Source organism: Acipenser ruthenus, chromosome 9 (genome assembly GCF_902713425.1).
Source record: "Acipenser ruthenus chromosome 9, fAciRut3.2 maternal haplotype, whole genome shotgun sequence".
NCBI lineage: Eukaryota > Metazoa > Chordata > Actinopteri > Acipenseriformes > Acipenseridae > Acipenser > Acipenser ruthenus.
In genome coordinates, this window is record NC_081197.1 from 28,084,259 (window position 1) to 28,099,584 (window position 15,326).

Consider the following 15,326-nt stretch of genomic DNA (forward strand, 5'->3'; position numbering starts at 1 on the left):
ATCTGCAATTGTCAGTCCAATTTGAGACGTCCCCCTTTCTGGCACTTAATGCAATTGATTTGAGGTGTTTTTAAAAGCACAATGTTTTCTCCACTTTACTTTATTTTAATACCTGATATGCATGTGTGTACTCTAAACATCTGGTACACAGTTGAGTTGGGTACAAAGCTCAAGTGCAGCATATGCTTCCCAATCATCAGCCTACCAGAAAGCCTGCTAAATCATTCAGCTGCTCTACAACTTCCAGATGCATGCTTGGAAGGAAAAAAAAAAAAAAAAAGATTCCAGTCTAGCTTGAAAGGGAAACCAGCAGCCAACTTCTGTTCTTTTCTTCCTCTCTTTAAAAGATAAAAAGCTTTTTGGATTTTTATTTCCTGTAAGACTCCAGATTTGTATATCACTGGACCCTGCTAGTAAGAACTGTAAAAACATGCACATCCTGCTAGCCCCCCCCCCCCCCCCCTTTCAACAACTTTATTGAAACCACATTAAGATAACCACTATGTAAAACCGGACTGAAGTGAAATGTCATAATCCTCTTACCGATATAATTTGATTGGAAAAAAAATAAGACACACAAGGAGTAATGGAACCCTGCTAATTCCAGTACATTAGTAAGATTTTACCAATTCATTCCCTGCAGTATCCTTGTACATGTGAACCTACATTCTAACAGGTCACTGACGTTGCTGTACTCTTCTTCAGATGTTTTTCATAGCTACGGTTTTCATTTTAGATCATGCCCGTCGACGAAGGCTCTACTGTGTGGTAGTTGATGGTCAATTACCACACAGTAAAGCCATCAATCGAGAGGGCGCTATCGCTATTAGTAAACAATTGTCTGTGTCTTAGTTGTTTGTTGTTGAAAGATGCGGTCTGAGCGCCAGTCAAGCTGAAAGGCTCCGATTGGCAGACTTGGCTGTTGCGGGTACAGGATTGGTTGCTTTCGTCAGTGCAAAGTATTGATTGGCTGGTTTTGGTGGATAATAAAATACATTTGGACCAATTGTGTTTTTGTTTAGTATTGACTGTCCAAAAGTCAGAACTTGCGCAGATAGATTTTCAATTTGATTCACAGGTGATGCAGTGACATTCCAGCAGGTGTCTACTGTCTATTAATGCCCGCTATAGCTGGAAGCTGATTGATGATACTGAATCGTTTTCTAATAATAATTTCAAAAGAATGAGTGCACATGAAGATTAGACATGCAGAACAATTGAAATCAAGATAACCCAGACAAGGTTCAAGGTTTATTGTGAGGGATGTATCAAATCTGAGCATGGGCTGTCTTTACCAATTCAAAAAATGGAGGTATGATATGAGCCTTTAAATACAGACTGACTCATCTTCACTCTGTTTCAGTAAATCATTTTTAGTTTTGATGCTGAGATAGATAGATATAGATAGATTGATAGAGCACCAAAACTAAAACAATTTGCTGAATTGATACACTTCAAGCCAGTATACTGATGTACCAACTCTCAGATAGTGTAAACTGCAGTGTAACCACTAAACAGAACACTGGTTCATTGAATCAATACATATTGTAATCAAAACTGACTTTATAATAATCCCACTAAGAGGGTTTCACTGCAATTACATCCATTTAAAAACAGATCTTTTGTAAGTATTCAGATGAACAAGTTGTATCAAAACATAGAAAAAAACCCCACAAAACTCCATTGTTTAATTTCAAACGTTAATATATTTTCTATTTTATAGTGAACATATGCATCTGATTTGCGTCACCCTTATCTGCAGAAACAGTTTTTTTCTCCCCCCCATTTAAAAAAGGATGATATTTTGAAGATGCCTCTTAAAATAAATATTTTTTTTTTTTATAAAATAATAAAACTTCAAATAAATATTCTTTACACTAAATGTTGAAAAATTAGAAAATAAAGGCAGTTTCTTATGGTCACTGTACAATATACATGTAGCTGAGGGGAGATTCATGTATTTGTGGGCTTTTGTCCAAGGCAAAATAGACTAATATAAAATATACGGATTGATTCACATTCAACCAAATGTACAACATATTAGTATAATATTTTATCAGGATGCCATTGCTATGGCACCATTGTTTTCACAGTTGAAATATTATATATACAAAAATATAACACATTATCTCTGGCAGAAAACAAAAGTAAATTTGCTAATATACATATTTTGCAAGTACTATTCACAACAATACACTGATCAGGAGTGTTTACAGCTTTAGCTTATCAGTTATATTACAAGTGAAGAATTACATTTCTGGACGAGCTTTCAAAAAAAAAAAAAGCCCAAAAAAACACAAATCGTGTCACTTCAAACAGTGAAGTAAATCCCCCAACCCCTGGTACTACAGTGCCAGAACTACAACTTTGTTATAAGTTTGTTGTGGATGATGCAAGTCCTTACTAGAGATGTGCTGCCTATGTTGGTTTCTCAAAATTCCGAGGCGGGGCATTTGGAACTTTGCAACAGACTGTATTGGTGTTTTTGCACCTGCAGCCAGGACGCTTGACACAGTCGTAACAGCCCTGGCACAATTTAAGGCAACCCTTGCCAGGAAGATAACACAACAGGCAAGGCAAAAAGAAGGACATAAAACCCATGGCAGACCACCGAGCAAAACAGTTAGACCGATGACACGAGCAAGGGTTGTCTGCACAGTTATCCTCGTCATCAGTAGAGCAGTGGTAAAAGAGGCCCTTAACACAGCAGACACAAGTACCATAGTCCACCATGTTCTGTGCCGAGCAAAGGCAGCGCTTGTCACAGACCCAGCATGAGGGAAGAGCCCTTGGAGAAGTGCACTCCTCACACTTGCATTTCCCACAGTCCTCACAGCGGTACATGTGCTTGCTGCATTTCTCCACACTTAAGGGCTTCAGCTCTGATTTAAGTTCCGAAGGCTTGGGCTGCAGCCTGATTATCTGGTCCATTACTGGCCCTGGCGGGGAGGGAAGAGGAGCCCCTAAAAGCCTATGCTCAGAAGAAGTACTACTTGTACTTGTCCTTGTACTACTCCTTGAACCAGTGCTCATTATACTTGTAGAACGGGTCAAAGGGTCCCAAGAAGAATGTGTGTGATGATGGTGGTGGTGTTGTCCCCTCTGGTTGAACCTCTGATGCTCCTGCTCACTTAAGCCGTGCACCCTTTCTGTTTTTTGCTGGGAAGGTTGGCAAGTGACAGGTTTACTCCCAGGTCTGGGAGCCACCGTAGGTCCTTCTGTGTACTCATTGGTACTTCTTATTATCCTGATCTGGTCAAGCGACAACACCTGGACCTGATGAGTCAAGACATCCCTTGGGTCTGGTTCTCCTGTATGCTGCCTCCCAGTGTCACGCAGAAAATGCAGCAGGGCGGGAGAACCACTGCCGTTTTGAGTTCTTGTCTCCATCTGTACTCTGAAGAGTGATCACTCCAGCAGGCTTAGAACACATCTGAAATCCTAGAGAAAATACACATTGAAAAATAAACTTTAGTGCATTTCATTTGGAACACTGCAATTCAGCTAACAAGGCAAGCTAACAAAGCATAATGACTGTGTATTTTACCCACCTTCCAGTACATTATATCTAGTCTGTAATTAAAATGAACTCTTTAGGGTTTATATTTTTATTTTATAAAAAACACTGAATAGTTTAGGAGAATGTTATACTGTTTAAGCCTTATTTACTGAATTACACAAAAATAGATTCTTGGTGGGAGAAGTAGGTTTAAAAAAAGATTTTAAACGCCTACAAAAATGAAAACGGTCATAAGCCATAACAATCACAAGTTTCCATATGTATTTCACACCGTATATTAGTGTTAAATATAACCAAGACCTGCTTCATAGAAAGACCAAAACCACATTTCCATGGCCGGAAGCTACAGCAAAAAACAAATGAGTACTACTTTCCATTGAGCAGATTAGTATGTACAGCATATAGTACCAAAAATACATTAAAAGACATAAAACACATAGCACATTTTACAGTTAAGTCCAGTTAGCTTAACTTTGGAGGAAGTAACTGATCCCAGCCTATATATCTTCAAATGAACTGTTAAACAAGATTGCACAGATTACAGTACTTTGATCAAGTTAAATAAGAATACAAAAATACAAATATTAACACAAAATACTAACACAAATAATAATAATAATAATAATAATAATAATAAATACTGAATAAAAAAATAGGTGTATAGAAAATGCCTCCACGTTCAGTTTTGTTTAAAATCCATATGGTTCAGTTTTGACCACATTTCAATTATCACGCGAAAATGATCAAATGGATTCTGCAAGCCTTTTGGAAACATGAAAACTCAATCTTTTAAAATCAACGGTTCCCCCCTACATTTACTGTAAGGTGAAGTGAAGTGCCCCTACCCCCCACCCCCACCCCCACCCCCCCTTTTCACAAATCTACAGGAAGTTAGCTGTGGGGATGTAGGCAATGTAATACAACTTTAACTACTTTGTTCCTTTTGAAAGTTTACATCAAGTTCCCATCTTGTGAATGACAATGTAGCAGACCAGACGTTTTAACAAAACAAATAGCTCCTACCAAACCCATGCATTTGTATTAGCACTTGGCTATCCTTTTAAACTTCCAGTGTTGAAGAGACTGTGCAGAATGCAGGGTAGTTTTCATTTTAGTTATTTTCGGTATGAAAAGTCAGACCAAACGAATATCATTAATATATTTTTAAATCAATGGTTCTGTACGTATCGTCTGTCTATGTCTATATCTATATCTATATCTATATATATATATATATATATATATACACACACACAAACTAATTGATATATCTTGATAGCTACATTTTTTTTTACAACAACTCCTGACATTTCATTATCTGTCACAAAGTTCTTAATAAAAACTTAATGAAAAAACTATTACTTTTCTACTGACACAGGTGCAAACCTTGCCCTAAGCAACGCACTAACCACCAGAGCCTCAACATCAACCCTCTATCATCCTGCGATGAGGGGAACTGAAAATACAATCTATACGTTGTGTGATGTCTTGACATTTTTAGCTAGTTTTATATTTGAATGAGATGCATTTATGTATGTATTTATTTATTTGCAGAAGATGCAACATTACAAAGGTGCTACTAGATAAATTGTACTTCTCCACATTCGGCACTTCTAAAAGAATACGTAAAAATTGTCTTAAAAAGTCTTCATAACAGTTAATATTTCCTATTCACTACCCTCAAAACCTTAAATTATGCACGCATAAATTAGTCTTACTTTTAAACTCGGCGATGTATAATCTCCACAATATAATCCTTACTCCCAGTGCACTGACGTTTTATGTTTTATTGGGTGTTTTGTTTTGTCCTTTTAAAAAAAAAAAAAAAAAAATCTTGAAAAACTCTATTTAGAAGTAAGGCTGGTGTGTGATCAGACTAATGATTAAAAAGCGTAGAACTTTACCAGCATAGGGGTGGGGCGTTTGACAGAAATAATGTAATAAAAATGATTACTAAAAATCGCCGTTTTTTTTTTTTTTTTTTTTTTTTTACACATGTACACAAAATGTTGCACAAACTTTATAAACTTTATTTGTAATAAATTAAATATTAATACGATAATGCTACATGTTTTTAAGATAAGAATAAAGCACTTATATTCTTAAATGTTATACAGAACCCTAAATGTGTAGGCTACCCAAACATTAAATTAAAACTAGTAAACACGATATCAAATGTACGCCCCCCGAACAGCACGAAAGGCGCGGAGCTGGGGGGCTAAGGAAAACTTCGCAGTAGGAAAGACCACAACAAAACTCACAATCTGCAGAAAAGCGATCTGTGTTAGCATAGTTTTGTATTATACCCATGTGATTTTCCAAACCAAAATAAATGATGCAAGTTTTATGTAAACTCTTCCAGATATCCTAAAAATGTTTTGCAAAATCAAATGCTTACCGTGATCACGGCGCTGCACCCCTCTCCTCTTGGATTTGCAAATACTGTAGATCCAAATCAGGTACAGTTTCCAAAACAGTCTCAGTCCGGTTGTAAACCCATCCAAAAATCCAACACAGTCGCAATCGATCCAATTAAGTTACAGCTCGCACGTTCCGCTTCTGGCTGCAAGAAAAAAAATATTCCTTTCCTCATGAACACGCGGGCGTAAGCGACAGCCAACAAATCCGCATATACTCTCTGCAAGAAAGTAAAAAAAAATCCAACTGTTTGCACTATACTAAAATGTAATTCAATACGTTCAGCTCTGCAGAATGTTACTGGTAACTTGCAAGTTTCAATGCTGTATAATACTTGTCTTTCACAGTGGTTTGTGATGTGGGGGTGTCTGAAGCAACGTTCCTGTGGTTGTTCAATGTTTGGCTGCTTTGAGATCTGAGGTGCTTTTGAGTCTTTCTGCTCTTTTTTTTCTTTTTTTTCCGGAGGAGGTCGGGTTTAGTAAATGGCGTCATGTGGATGTGAGGAGGAACAGAACAGTTGTTGTCCCAGAGGATATATCGTATCCGGTCCCAGCTCATTGGCTCGACAGGACTCGCATTCACACTGCTCAATGCCAGCTACGCAGAGCGGCAGGGGGACACACTTAAAAGGGCAATGGCATCATCATCATCATCATCATCATAATAAACAACACATCCTTAAAATAGGAGGCACTTTTACTTTCTCTATATTCTTTCCCAAAAATACTCTCAAAGTGTAGAAAATGAGAAAAAACTTACTAATTTGGTTAACGTTCTGAAGCTTTCTGCCCATTACGGTTACTTTTTGTCCATTTCGTTAAATTAAACCGTAATGGTCCAATGGACCACAGCAAACAAATAATTACCTCAGAGAAAAAAGTTTTCATCATGTTTAAAAGGCAATATTTGCAATCAAGCCTATTGATTCCACTGAAACAGCATATCTTATGATTCAACATTTGCATATTGAAAGTATTTAAGATACTGATCTGCAAGATTATTCTGACATAAATCGACTTTTTAAAAGGAAACGACTTTAGATTGTATATGAATTTTAGTCAGGAGAAAAGCTGATTGACTTATTTATAAATGTAAATATACACAGAAAATAATTAATTCATTAAAAAAATAAGTATTAGTAATCACACCCTCCTCAGCTGTCTGGTTTCAACTATTTTAATGAATGCTATTTAATAATATTGTCATATTATTCTCAGTACAACAGATACTATGCAAGCTGTTGATGTTTCCAGAGCCTTTAGTACCAGACATCAACAACCTGCCTCACAAATAGTTAAAGTGTAATACAATAATTGATAAATAACTGTTAAAGCACTATAACAATTTGAGATTGAGTCAAGGTGAGAACAAGTAGCAGAGTTATATATACGTTCAGTTTATTAATTTACATCGGTCTCAGTTTTATCATGATTCATACTTTTGAAAGTTGGTCAAATTAGATATTACTACAGACCTTATTTCAATCTGTCAACAAGGAACATGACTGGGAAATGATGATCAGAATTCACCAAACTGTCTGTGGTCCACAGGACTAGTCATCCTGAAGACCTATCTTCAAAGAGTATGAGTGGTTAGTGCAGTCACTAGCTTTAACCTTTTATCAGTGCTGCACGCTGTGATAAAATGTAGCAATCTGGAAAATTTTAAAACAGGGATGGAACAAATTAAGACTGCTTACTGCATTTTATTTATACCCAATCCCAACAAACAGAACATTGTTATTATTTATTTCTTAGCAGATGCCCTTATCCAGGGCGACTTACAATTGTGACAAGATATCACATTATTTTTACATACAATTACATTATTTTTTTCACATTATTTTTACATACAATTACCCATTTATATAATTGGGTTCTTACAGGAGCAATCTAGGTAAAGTACCTTGCTCAAGGGTACAGCAGCAGTGTCCCCCACCTGGGATTGAACCCATGACCCTCCGGTCAAGAGTCCAAAGCCCTAACCACTACTCCACACTGCTGCCCTACTCCACATACATTAATTCATTAATTAATTCATCGTATCACTTTTTTAAAGAAAACATCCATATACTGATGCAAACTGAAACATTCAGCTGCTTATTCACACAATTCATTAAAAGTGCTATTGCAGTTCACATACTGCATTCTTTGCACAAGCTTTGTTGTCCACAGGGGGGACTAGTAACTTATTTTAGTCTTCTAAAGCTTGTGCATCACAGTAACACAATATAATAAGATTTAAAAAACTATGCAATATATGCATAATAGGCTAAAGGCATTTTATGAAAATCCTTTTTATTAAAGTGGGTGCAGTGCCTTGCAATGCACTGTAGATTAGCATCTTTAAATAATACAAAGGGGTTTGGGTCTATTCACAGTAATAATAGTGCAACCTTATATGTTGTTTTCCTTAATATCCCCTTTATTAGGGTTCAATAGAGTGGCATTTGTTGTGCCTTTCCCATGTCACTTGCCCACATACAGTCATATTATTTTGTTAGCATTTTGGGTACTAAATGTTGTCTAGCCCGTCACCTTTAAATTCTAGCACCAACACATACAATATTCTATACCTTATTCTATTTCATAATGTAGACATAATGCCAACATCTAAGATGGAGTCATGCTTGTATTTAGTCCAATATGCCTCATACTGTACAATACAAGATTATCTTTTTTATAATAATTTTGTAGCAATGTCTAGCAAACACATTCCAAACAAAGTAATGAATTGTAGAATAATACAAATATATATATATATATATATATATATATATATATATATATATATATATATATATATATATATATATATATATATATGTATAAAAGAAAAAAGAAAAGGATATTGCAGGTACTTAAAAAGGTAGAATAATTGATTTCAAATTAAGTACCTGAAATAGCCTTTTCTTTTTTTCTTTTTTCTTATTGATCATTTTGGTACACAGCAGTTTTCCTTTTTCTCAAACTTTATATATATATATATATATATATATATATATATATATATATATATATATATATATATATACCCTCCAGAAAAGTTTGAAAAATGCTACTGGAATACCAGTATATTACCAGGGTATTATCTTGAATAAACACAACAGAGACATTTTAGCAAACCACAGCTTTACTAATGGTAACACATTGCCATTTCGGCTAGTAACCTGAAAAAGGTACAATCCAAAACGTTTGTCTACCTGTAGTTGTACCTGTAGAATTCTGACTGAGTGTTCGAAGCTATGGACCCCTTTTTTAGAGTGCAGTATCAGTTCCAGCAGTACATATATTAAATCAATGTAAAGCATGTAGTTTAGAGCATAAGGGTGTATTTTATTACAACTCTCAATAGCTATGTGTGTACAGACACAGGAAATGGAAAATTAATGAGGAAATGTAAGAAAAATGAACAAATGCCATAATCAATGAGAGTCTGTGGGAGGAACCTGTGTAAACACAACGCTGATCACCTATCAGCAACTTTCCCTTTTCTCTGCTGATTTTCACGCATACTTTTCACACCTTAAAAAATGGAAGCTGGTTTGTATACATGTGTGAACACATTTTTAATTGTTTCCCTTCCAACTGCAGCACTTTTACCGACCCCATTTGGCAGCCAGTTGGGCTTCTTACTGCCCTGAATTTACCACATCCCCCAGTTATTCAGGACCAATCATTAGCACCCTGTCCCCCCACTGAAATTATGAATGAAAAGCCTTGTTGTTCTTTTAAATAATGCAGGTTTCCTCAGTCAGTCAAATTCAAATGGAAGTGAATGCCAAACAAAGTGCCTGTATGATGGACAGGCCTTTCAGCAAGTGATCAATTCAGACAGGAAGTTTTCTGAAGCGCATCATTTAGGTAGAGCTACATGGGCAATTGCATTACATCGTTTTTTTTTTTCAGATTCTTTGAAAAGGTGTAATTGTAAGACAATCAGGGGTATAAAATGAAGTTCAGATTTATTTAAGATTGATATAAATTAAAATGTTGGCAGTCACCATTTCTTTAGATTTGAATGCTGCTCTATTCAGTGAGGGTTGCATACCCTGGACAGCACACCCCCAGCTGAGAAGCTGTATTGTCGTGGGCCCCCTTTTCACAACCAAGGGGAAAAGGTAATTGACAGCACCATTGTTCAGCTGTGACCCCTGCTGCTTTAAAACACTCAGAGGCCCCAGTCACACGTTGTTAATAAAAGCTGTCAGAGGTGATGAGTGAAGAAGGGACTTCAAGTGGACAGGCCTCAGTGACTTCTCCAGTGTTTTTTAGCTGCTACAGGCCCCTGGGCCAAAAATAACCTCAGAGACATTTTTGAAATGCTGCTTCCTGAACCATAGAAGCAACAGCTGGCTATTTTTCCTCACTTTTGTAAAGCTGAAAAGATTTACTTTTGCAACGGAAATGGTGCATGTAGAAGTTTGGCATTGTGGAAAGGAATTACATGTAAACCACTGACCTAAGCACAGTCTGTTTTATTCTTTGCAAAAATCCTTCAAACCAATTTAAAAGATGAAGAATTTATAGGATACAAGATTTTGAACATTTGTTTATTTTCCTGCCTGTCAGGAATATATTAGTAACTGAGTATATATAGCCTTTTGTAGAAAAGGCCAAAAAATGCACAAAAATTCAGCCTAGGGAGGTAACATTTGACAAATTACAAGACATCTAGAGTCATAACTGAAAAATATATAATATAGTGCATGATAAAGCTTGGTTGATTATCCATTATTTAAATCTTTTTACTACTTGTTTATGTTTCCAAAGTTCCTGGGATATCTAGATACTGACTGCTTATAACTCGATTGGCTCAGAAAATGTGATTATAATGTTAAATAACCACAGAATTGAATTAGTTATAAATAGTTTGAATTCTTTGTTAAGATTTCTTATTTATGAATAGCTCGCAGCTTGGGTTATGATTCACAACAAGAAATTCCTTTTTTTTGTTGCATTAGTTAACTTACTTTTCTTATTCTGCAAGAAAAAATGAAACACATTCATCATAAAACCCTTTTATTGTAATGATCTGAAATGGGATTGAATTCCATAGGTGAGGGGTACAGATAATAAAATGATTTTTTGGAATCACCAGTAGATTTCAGGGATTCACCTGGGAAGATAGGGAATTAGCAAATCTAGATAAGAAGGCCCAAGATTATGAAATATCTTGCAGGTAGTAAGAATAACTTTAATTTAAAACTCACAGGGAGCCAGTACTAGGATTTGAGTACTGGAGTACTAACACAGCATTCCAAACCTTCGTTTTGCCTTCTTCACTGTGAACAGCACACTGTTTCAGTGTACTCAGGTCTCGTGGAAGCTGCAATATCATGCTTGTATGGTAAGAACTCCACAATCAAATATAGGATGGATTGGATGCACAGTGCAATTTCAGTCACGCTATTGGTTGCGCTGCACAGCACTCAACTTGACTACAGCATCGTTGTTGCTTGGAAAGGGGGTGGAGAACGATTACAGACCTGTAGAATGCTGGGGATTTTTATTTGTTCTGTAAGTTGAAGCAATATATACAGTGAATATGCTGACAACAGACAGAAAAACAAAACAAAAGTCTAACGTCTATGTCTAAGATAAGTTGGAAGCATTCACTTAGATCCTGTCAATTAGGTTAAAATATCCTGTATGTTCTCATTGGCAAGCCCCCTTTATACAGTTATCCTGCAGTTATCTTCATACACGATTTCCTCTGAATTTTAATTTTTCTTTTTTTTATACATGTTCATGAGCTGTTGAGATCCTCAGCAATTAAGATCCGGACTTCATCCAAGCATATTTTATAATGAAGCACACAGTAGAGCAATTGGAAATGAAAAGTATTGGTTTCAATGAAGGTGGCCTGGCATTCACTCACAGACATTCTCTCCATGTTTTCAACATTTCACATTAAAATGAGGTGAGGAACTGATAACATTGTTTTCCATAGGCAGGAGAACAATAAAACAGCCAAACCCTTATCTATGCTCCACATCTCAAAAGTTTTTATTTTAGCATTAATGTGGAAAATGTAAGTAAAATTAAAATACTCATAAGATGTTTTAACATGATTGAACCAACTGTCAATAAACATTGACCACTGTTTCATAACTTTCTAAGTGCAATAAATTAAACAACCTTTAAAGGGGAACTGTACTCAAAATAACAAGACTCTCTAAATGCTCTGTGTACATAACAAATGCGTCTCGCTGCGCCAATTTTGTTAAAAAGTCAAGTGTTTGGCCAGTATTTCAATTTTTTTGTCAGCTTTCTGCGTTAGCTGGAAATAGAGGCTGCCGCCATATTGGAACCTTTCTGGCGCCGCTGTTACATCATATCGTTGACAGACACCCACACCAGTGAACGCCGGCAGGGTGAATTATGTTGGAATGCAAAGCGTTCGGGTGCAAAAATAACAAAAGGAAAAACAGTAACTAAAGGTATGTTTGTGTGCCTAAGCCTTTAAACCAACAAAGGGCGGCCATAACAAAACAATGGCTACATAATATAGGAACAGGACATACGCTCAATAGAATACTATGTGTGACTATTAGAGCGAGTCATCGACAGGATGTCACACAAAGTGCAAAGGAAGAGAGCTCCAATACATTCAATGTTAATTTGTTTTAATGGGTTTTAAACGATATACTGCTGAAGGAGAGGCTGAAAATGCGTCTAAAGCTTTAGTTATCATGTTTTCTATTGAAATTGTTATATATTCATTTCCATTACAGGTCCCCTTTAATAGATGTTAGATCATCTTATTTTTTTTCTAAATGCAATGACCCTGCTGCTGATCTTAGTATGCAATGTATGCAAGTTATATGGTCATGTGACATGACATGTGATTCACTGGAATATTTATTTGTAGTACATACCAGTCATTTTCTGTAACTTCGGTCAGATCCAGTTGTCAGATATTCAGTTTTATTTTCCTCCTTTTAGATGGTATCAGCTGTCGTTTTGTGAAACTGACTCTTCCTTAATTTTTAACTGTGGATATTTTAATATTTTTCGACAGTATTTACACTGCTACATGCGATGTCTTAACCATCCGACTCGCCTTGTTCACTGTCTCTCTTCTCCTTTACTACCGTGCACTCACTCTCTTTACAGGTACAAACATGTAACACCGACGTGCTAGAAAAATAACTCTATTAAATTAAAATACAAAAGCAATAAGGCACTTGAGGGCATGGGTTGTGTTGGATATTGTCACTTCTTGGTTGGTTGCCTAACAACACACCAAGAAGTGACAATATCCAGCACAACCCATGCCCTTCTGCCTTATTGCTTAAACATAGTGCACTGTAACCCTCTGGGACACTCTTCAGTCAATGGACCGAAGTTCTACTTTTATAATTATTGTGAGCACTGTGTTTTGTTTTTTGTTTTTTTCCTTATTGCTGTCGGTGGTAACTGCTACGTAACCTCCACCTGGGGTTACTGGGAGCTCCCCCAATCAAAACATCCCCCGTTCATTCTCAATTTCCTCCCGGGAGGTTTAAAAGTGGTCAGTGTCCGGACTGGGGAATAGACTGCTTTGATATGTGACCTGTTTCTGCTCTTTTTATTGAAGGTATGGGACCCGATTTCATATTTAACTTGCTGACGGTATCATTAGGTTTTTCATGCTAGGCATTCTTCTTAACTCGGTTTATTAAATGTTTTAATGTGCTAATTATTTTAGAAAAAAAGGATAGACTGCTTTGATATGTGATCTGTTTCTCCCTTTTTATTGAATCCACAACCCGATTTTAGAGTGACTAAATAAGGAGAGATGGCACAGATTAATAAAGCGCATATATATTCTTATTTTAGATTTGTAAATTAGGTAGCCCGATGTGTGTGCTATTGTTGCCACTGATTAGGGGATGGGAAACACGTTGCATGCAGAGAGCATGGTAGGATTGGCTTATGAAAACGTAGGCAAAAAGTATAGCAATTTAAGGGGCCCCGTCTGTTGAGCAAGTCAGATGTAGTGGTGCTGCAGCGAGTCGCTAAGACCTGCTGTATTAATGGTGCCAGATTTCCCCCTGAGCTAACTAACGTTAGTGCTATTTTTATTGGAAGTGGGATACGGATCACCAATGGTGTGTATAGCCTGTGAAAAATGTGATTAAATAAAATATGTTGGCGAGACTGGAACAACTTTATATAAAATAAAAATAAAATAATGAACCCATAGTACAGCACTTCACCAGTCAAGGACATGACATATATGATGTAAAGTTTGTAGTATTAGAACAGCTAAAGTTAGACAATGCGACATATAGAAGAATAAAAGAAAGTAAATGGATAAATAGACTTAATGCCATTATGCCAGTGGGACTCAACAGAAAAGAATGAACTAATTAACTCCAATAAATATATAACATTTAAATAAATAAATAAACAAAATTCATTCAAAAGTTGTGCACGCTGATGCGCTGGGGAGGCCAAATCAAGGCTGATCCTTAGAGCCAGCATTGCATGATAATATAAATATAAGTTTATATAGAATAATGTTAATTAGAATTAATACAGATTTAAAGATAGAAGTAAAAATAAATGGCCACTTTGCAAACTGTATCTGAATTTTGTCTGGTGTATTTGTAAGTGTTGTTGGGGATTGCTGTACTGCCAAATTAAGAGTACCTGAGTGTGGGGAACCTCAAATAACTTTGTGTTTATTTATTTTTTTCGGGAGTAGCTTTCCCTTTGGCGTAGTTGACTTTAACATTCACACCAGGTGTAGTTCTTCAAACACAAACTTGAACAGCCGCTTCTGCGCCCTTGCTACAACTACATGAATCATTATTAGAAATCAACAAAATACAAATAAGTTACAGGACTTAAAATTAGTTTGGAAATTAACTATAAATATCCCTTTGACATTTGAAACTGTTGCCCTGCATAGACTTGTTACTGTTTGTGTCGGAAAGATTACATCTGTTAGATAGAAGGGGAAGCCCTTTCATTCTGTGTATTGTCATTTCTTTTTAATAACAAAAAAACAGTAAATAGATTATAGGAAAAAACACATCAGCTTGCAGTCAACTAAAAATGACCCCAGGGAGCTGAGCGAGAGGAAGAAAACACCATGCACTATGTAATCATGGTTCAATAAATGTCCTCAAGTTCTTTGATAATGTGGTCTGGGGAAACTTTTCAAACCATAATAGCTGACTGGAGAGTGTTTGGTCAATAAGGCAGGTTATTTACACTCATAATGTAAGGTCAGGCAGATCTGCAAGGAAATTTATATAATCCTTCTTTGAGCCAAGACAAACAACCTAAGATGCTTATTAATACCAGATTTGCACTAATGAATAGTTTGTCTTTAACCTACAGAGGTATATCTAAATGTACACTTACACCACAATGTGCATTGCAATAACATTTGC

General features: G+C 36.2%; 1 protein-coding gene across 1 annotated transcript; it reads right to left on the bottom strand.

Annotated features, from left to right (window-relative positions):
- Positions 1-1,238: 1,238 nt before the first annotated feature.
- On the bottom strand, positions 1,239-6,511 carry LOC117405359 (protein sprouty homolog 2-like). The gene is made up of 2 exons (XM_034008353.3): positions 5,919-6,511; positions 1,239-3,441 (listed from the first exon to the last, which is right to left on the bottom strand). Exon 2 carries the CDS (start codon positions 3,388-3,390, stop codon positions 2,419-2,421), a length of 972 nt encoding a protein of 323 aa, XP_033864244.1. The 5' UTR covers positions 3,391-3,441; positions 5,919-6,511; the 3' UTR covers positions 1,239-2,418.
- Between the last annotated feature and the right edge of the window lie 8,815 nt (positions 6,512-15,326).

What these genes read in the sequence shown, in the direction of transcription:
- LOC117405359 (XM_034008353.3), bottom strand. Translation starts at nt 3,390, where the DNA reads ATGGAGACAAGAACTCAAAACGGCAGTGGTTCTCCCGCCCTGCTGCAT.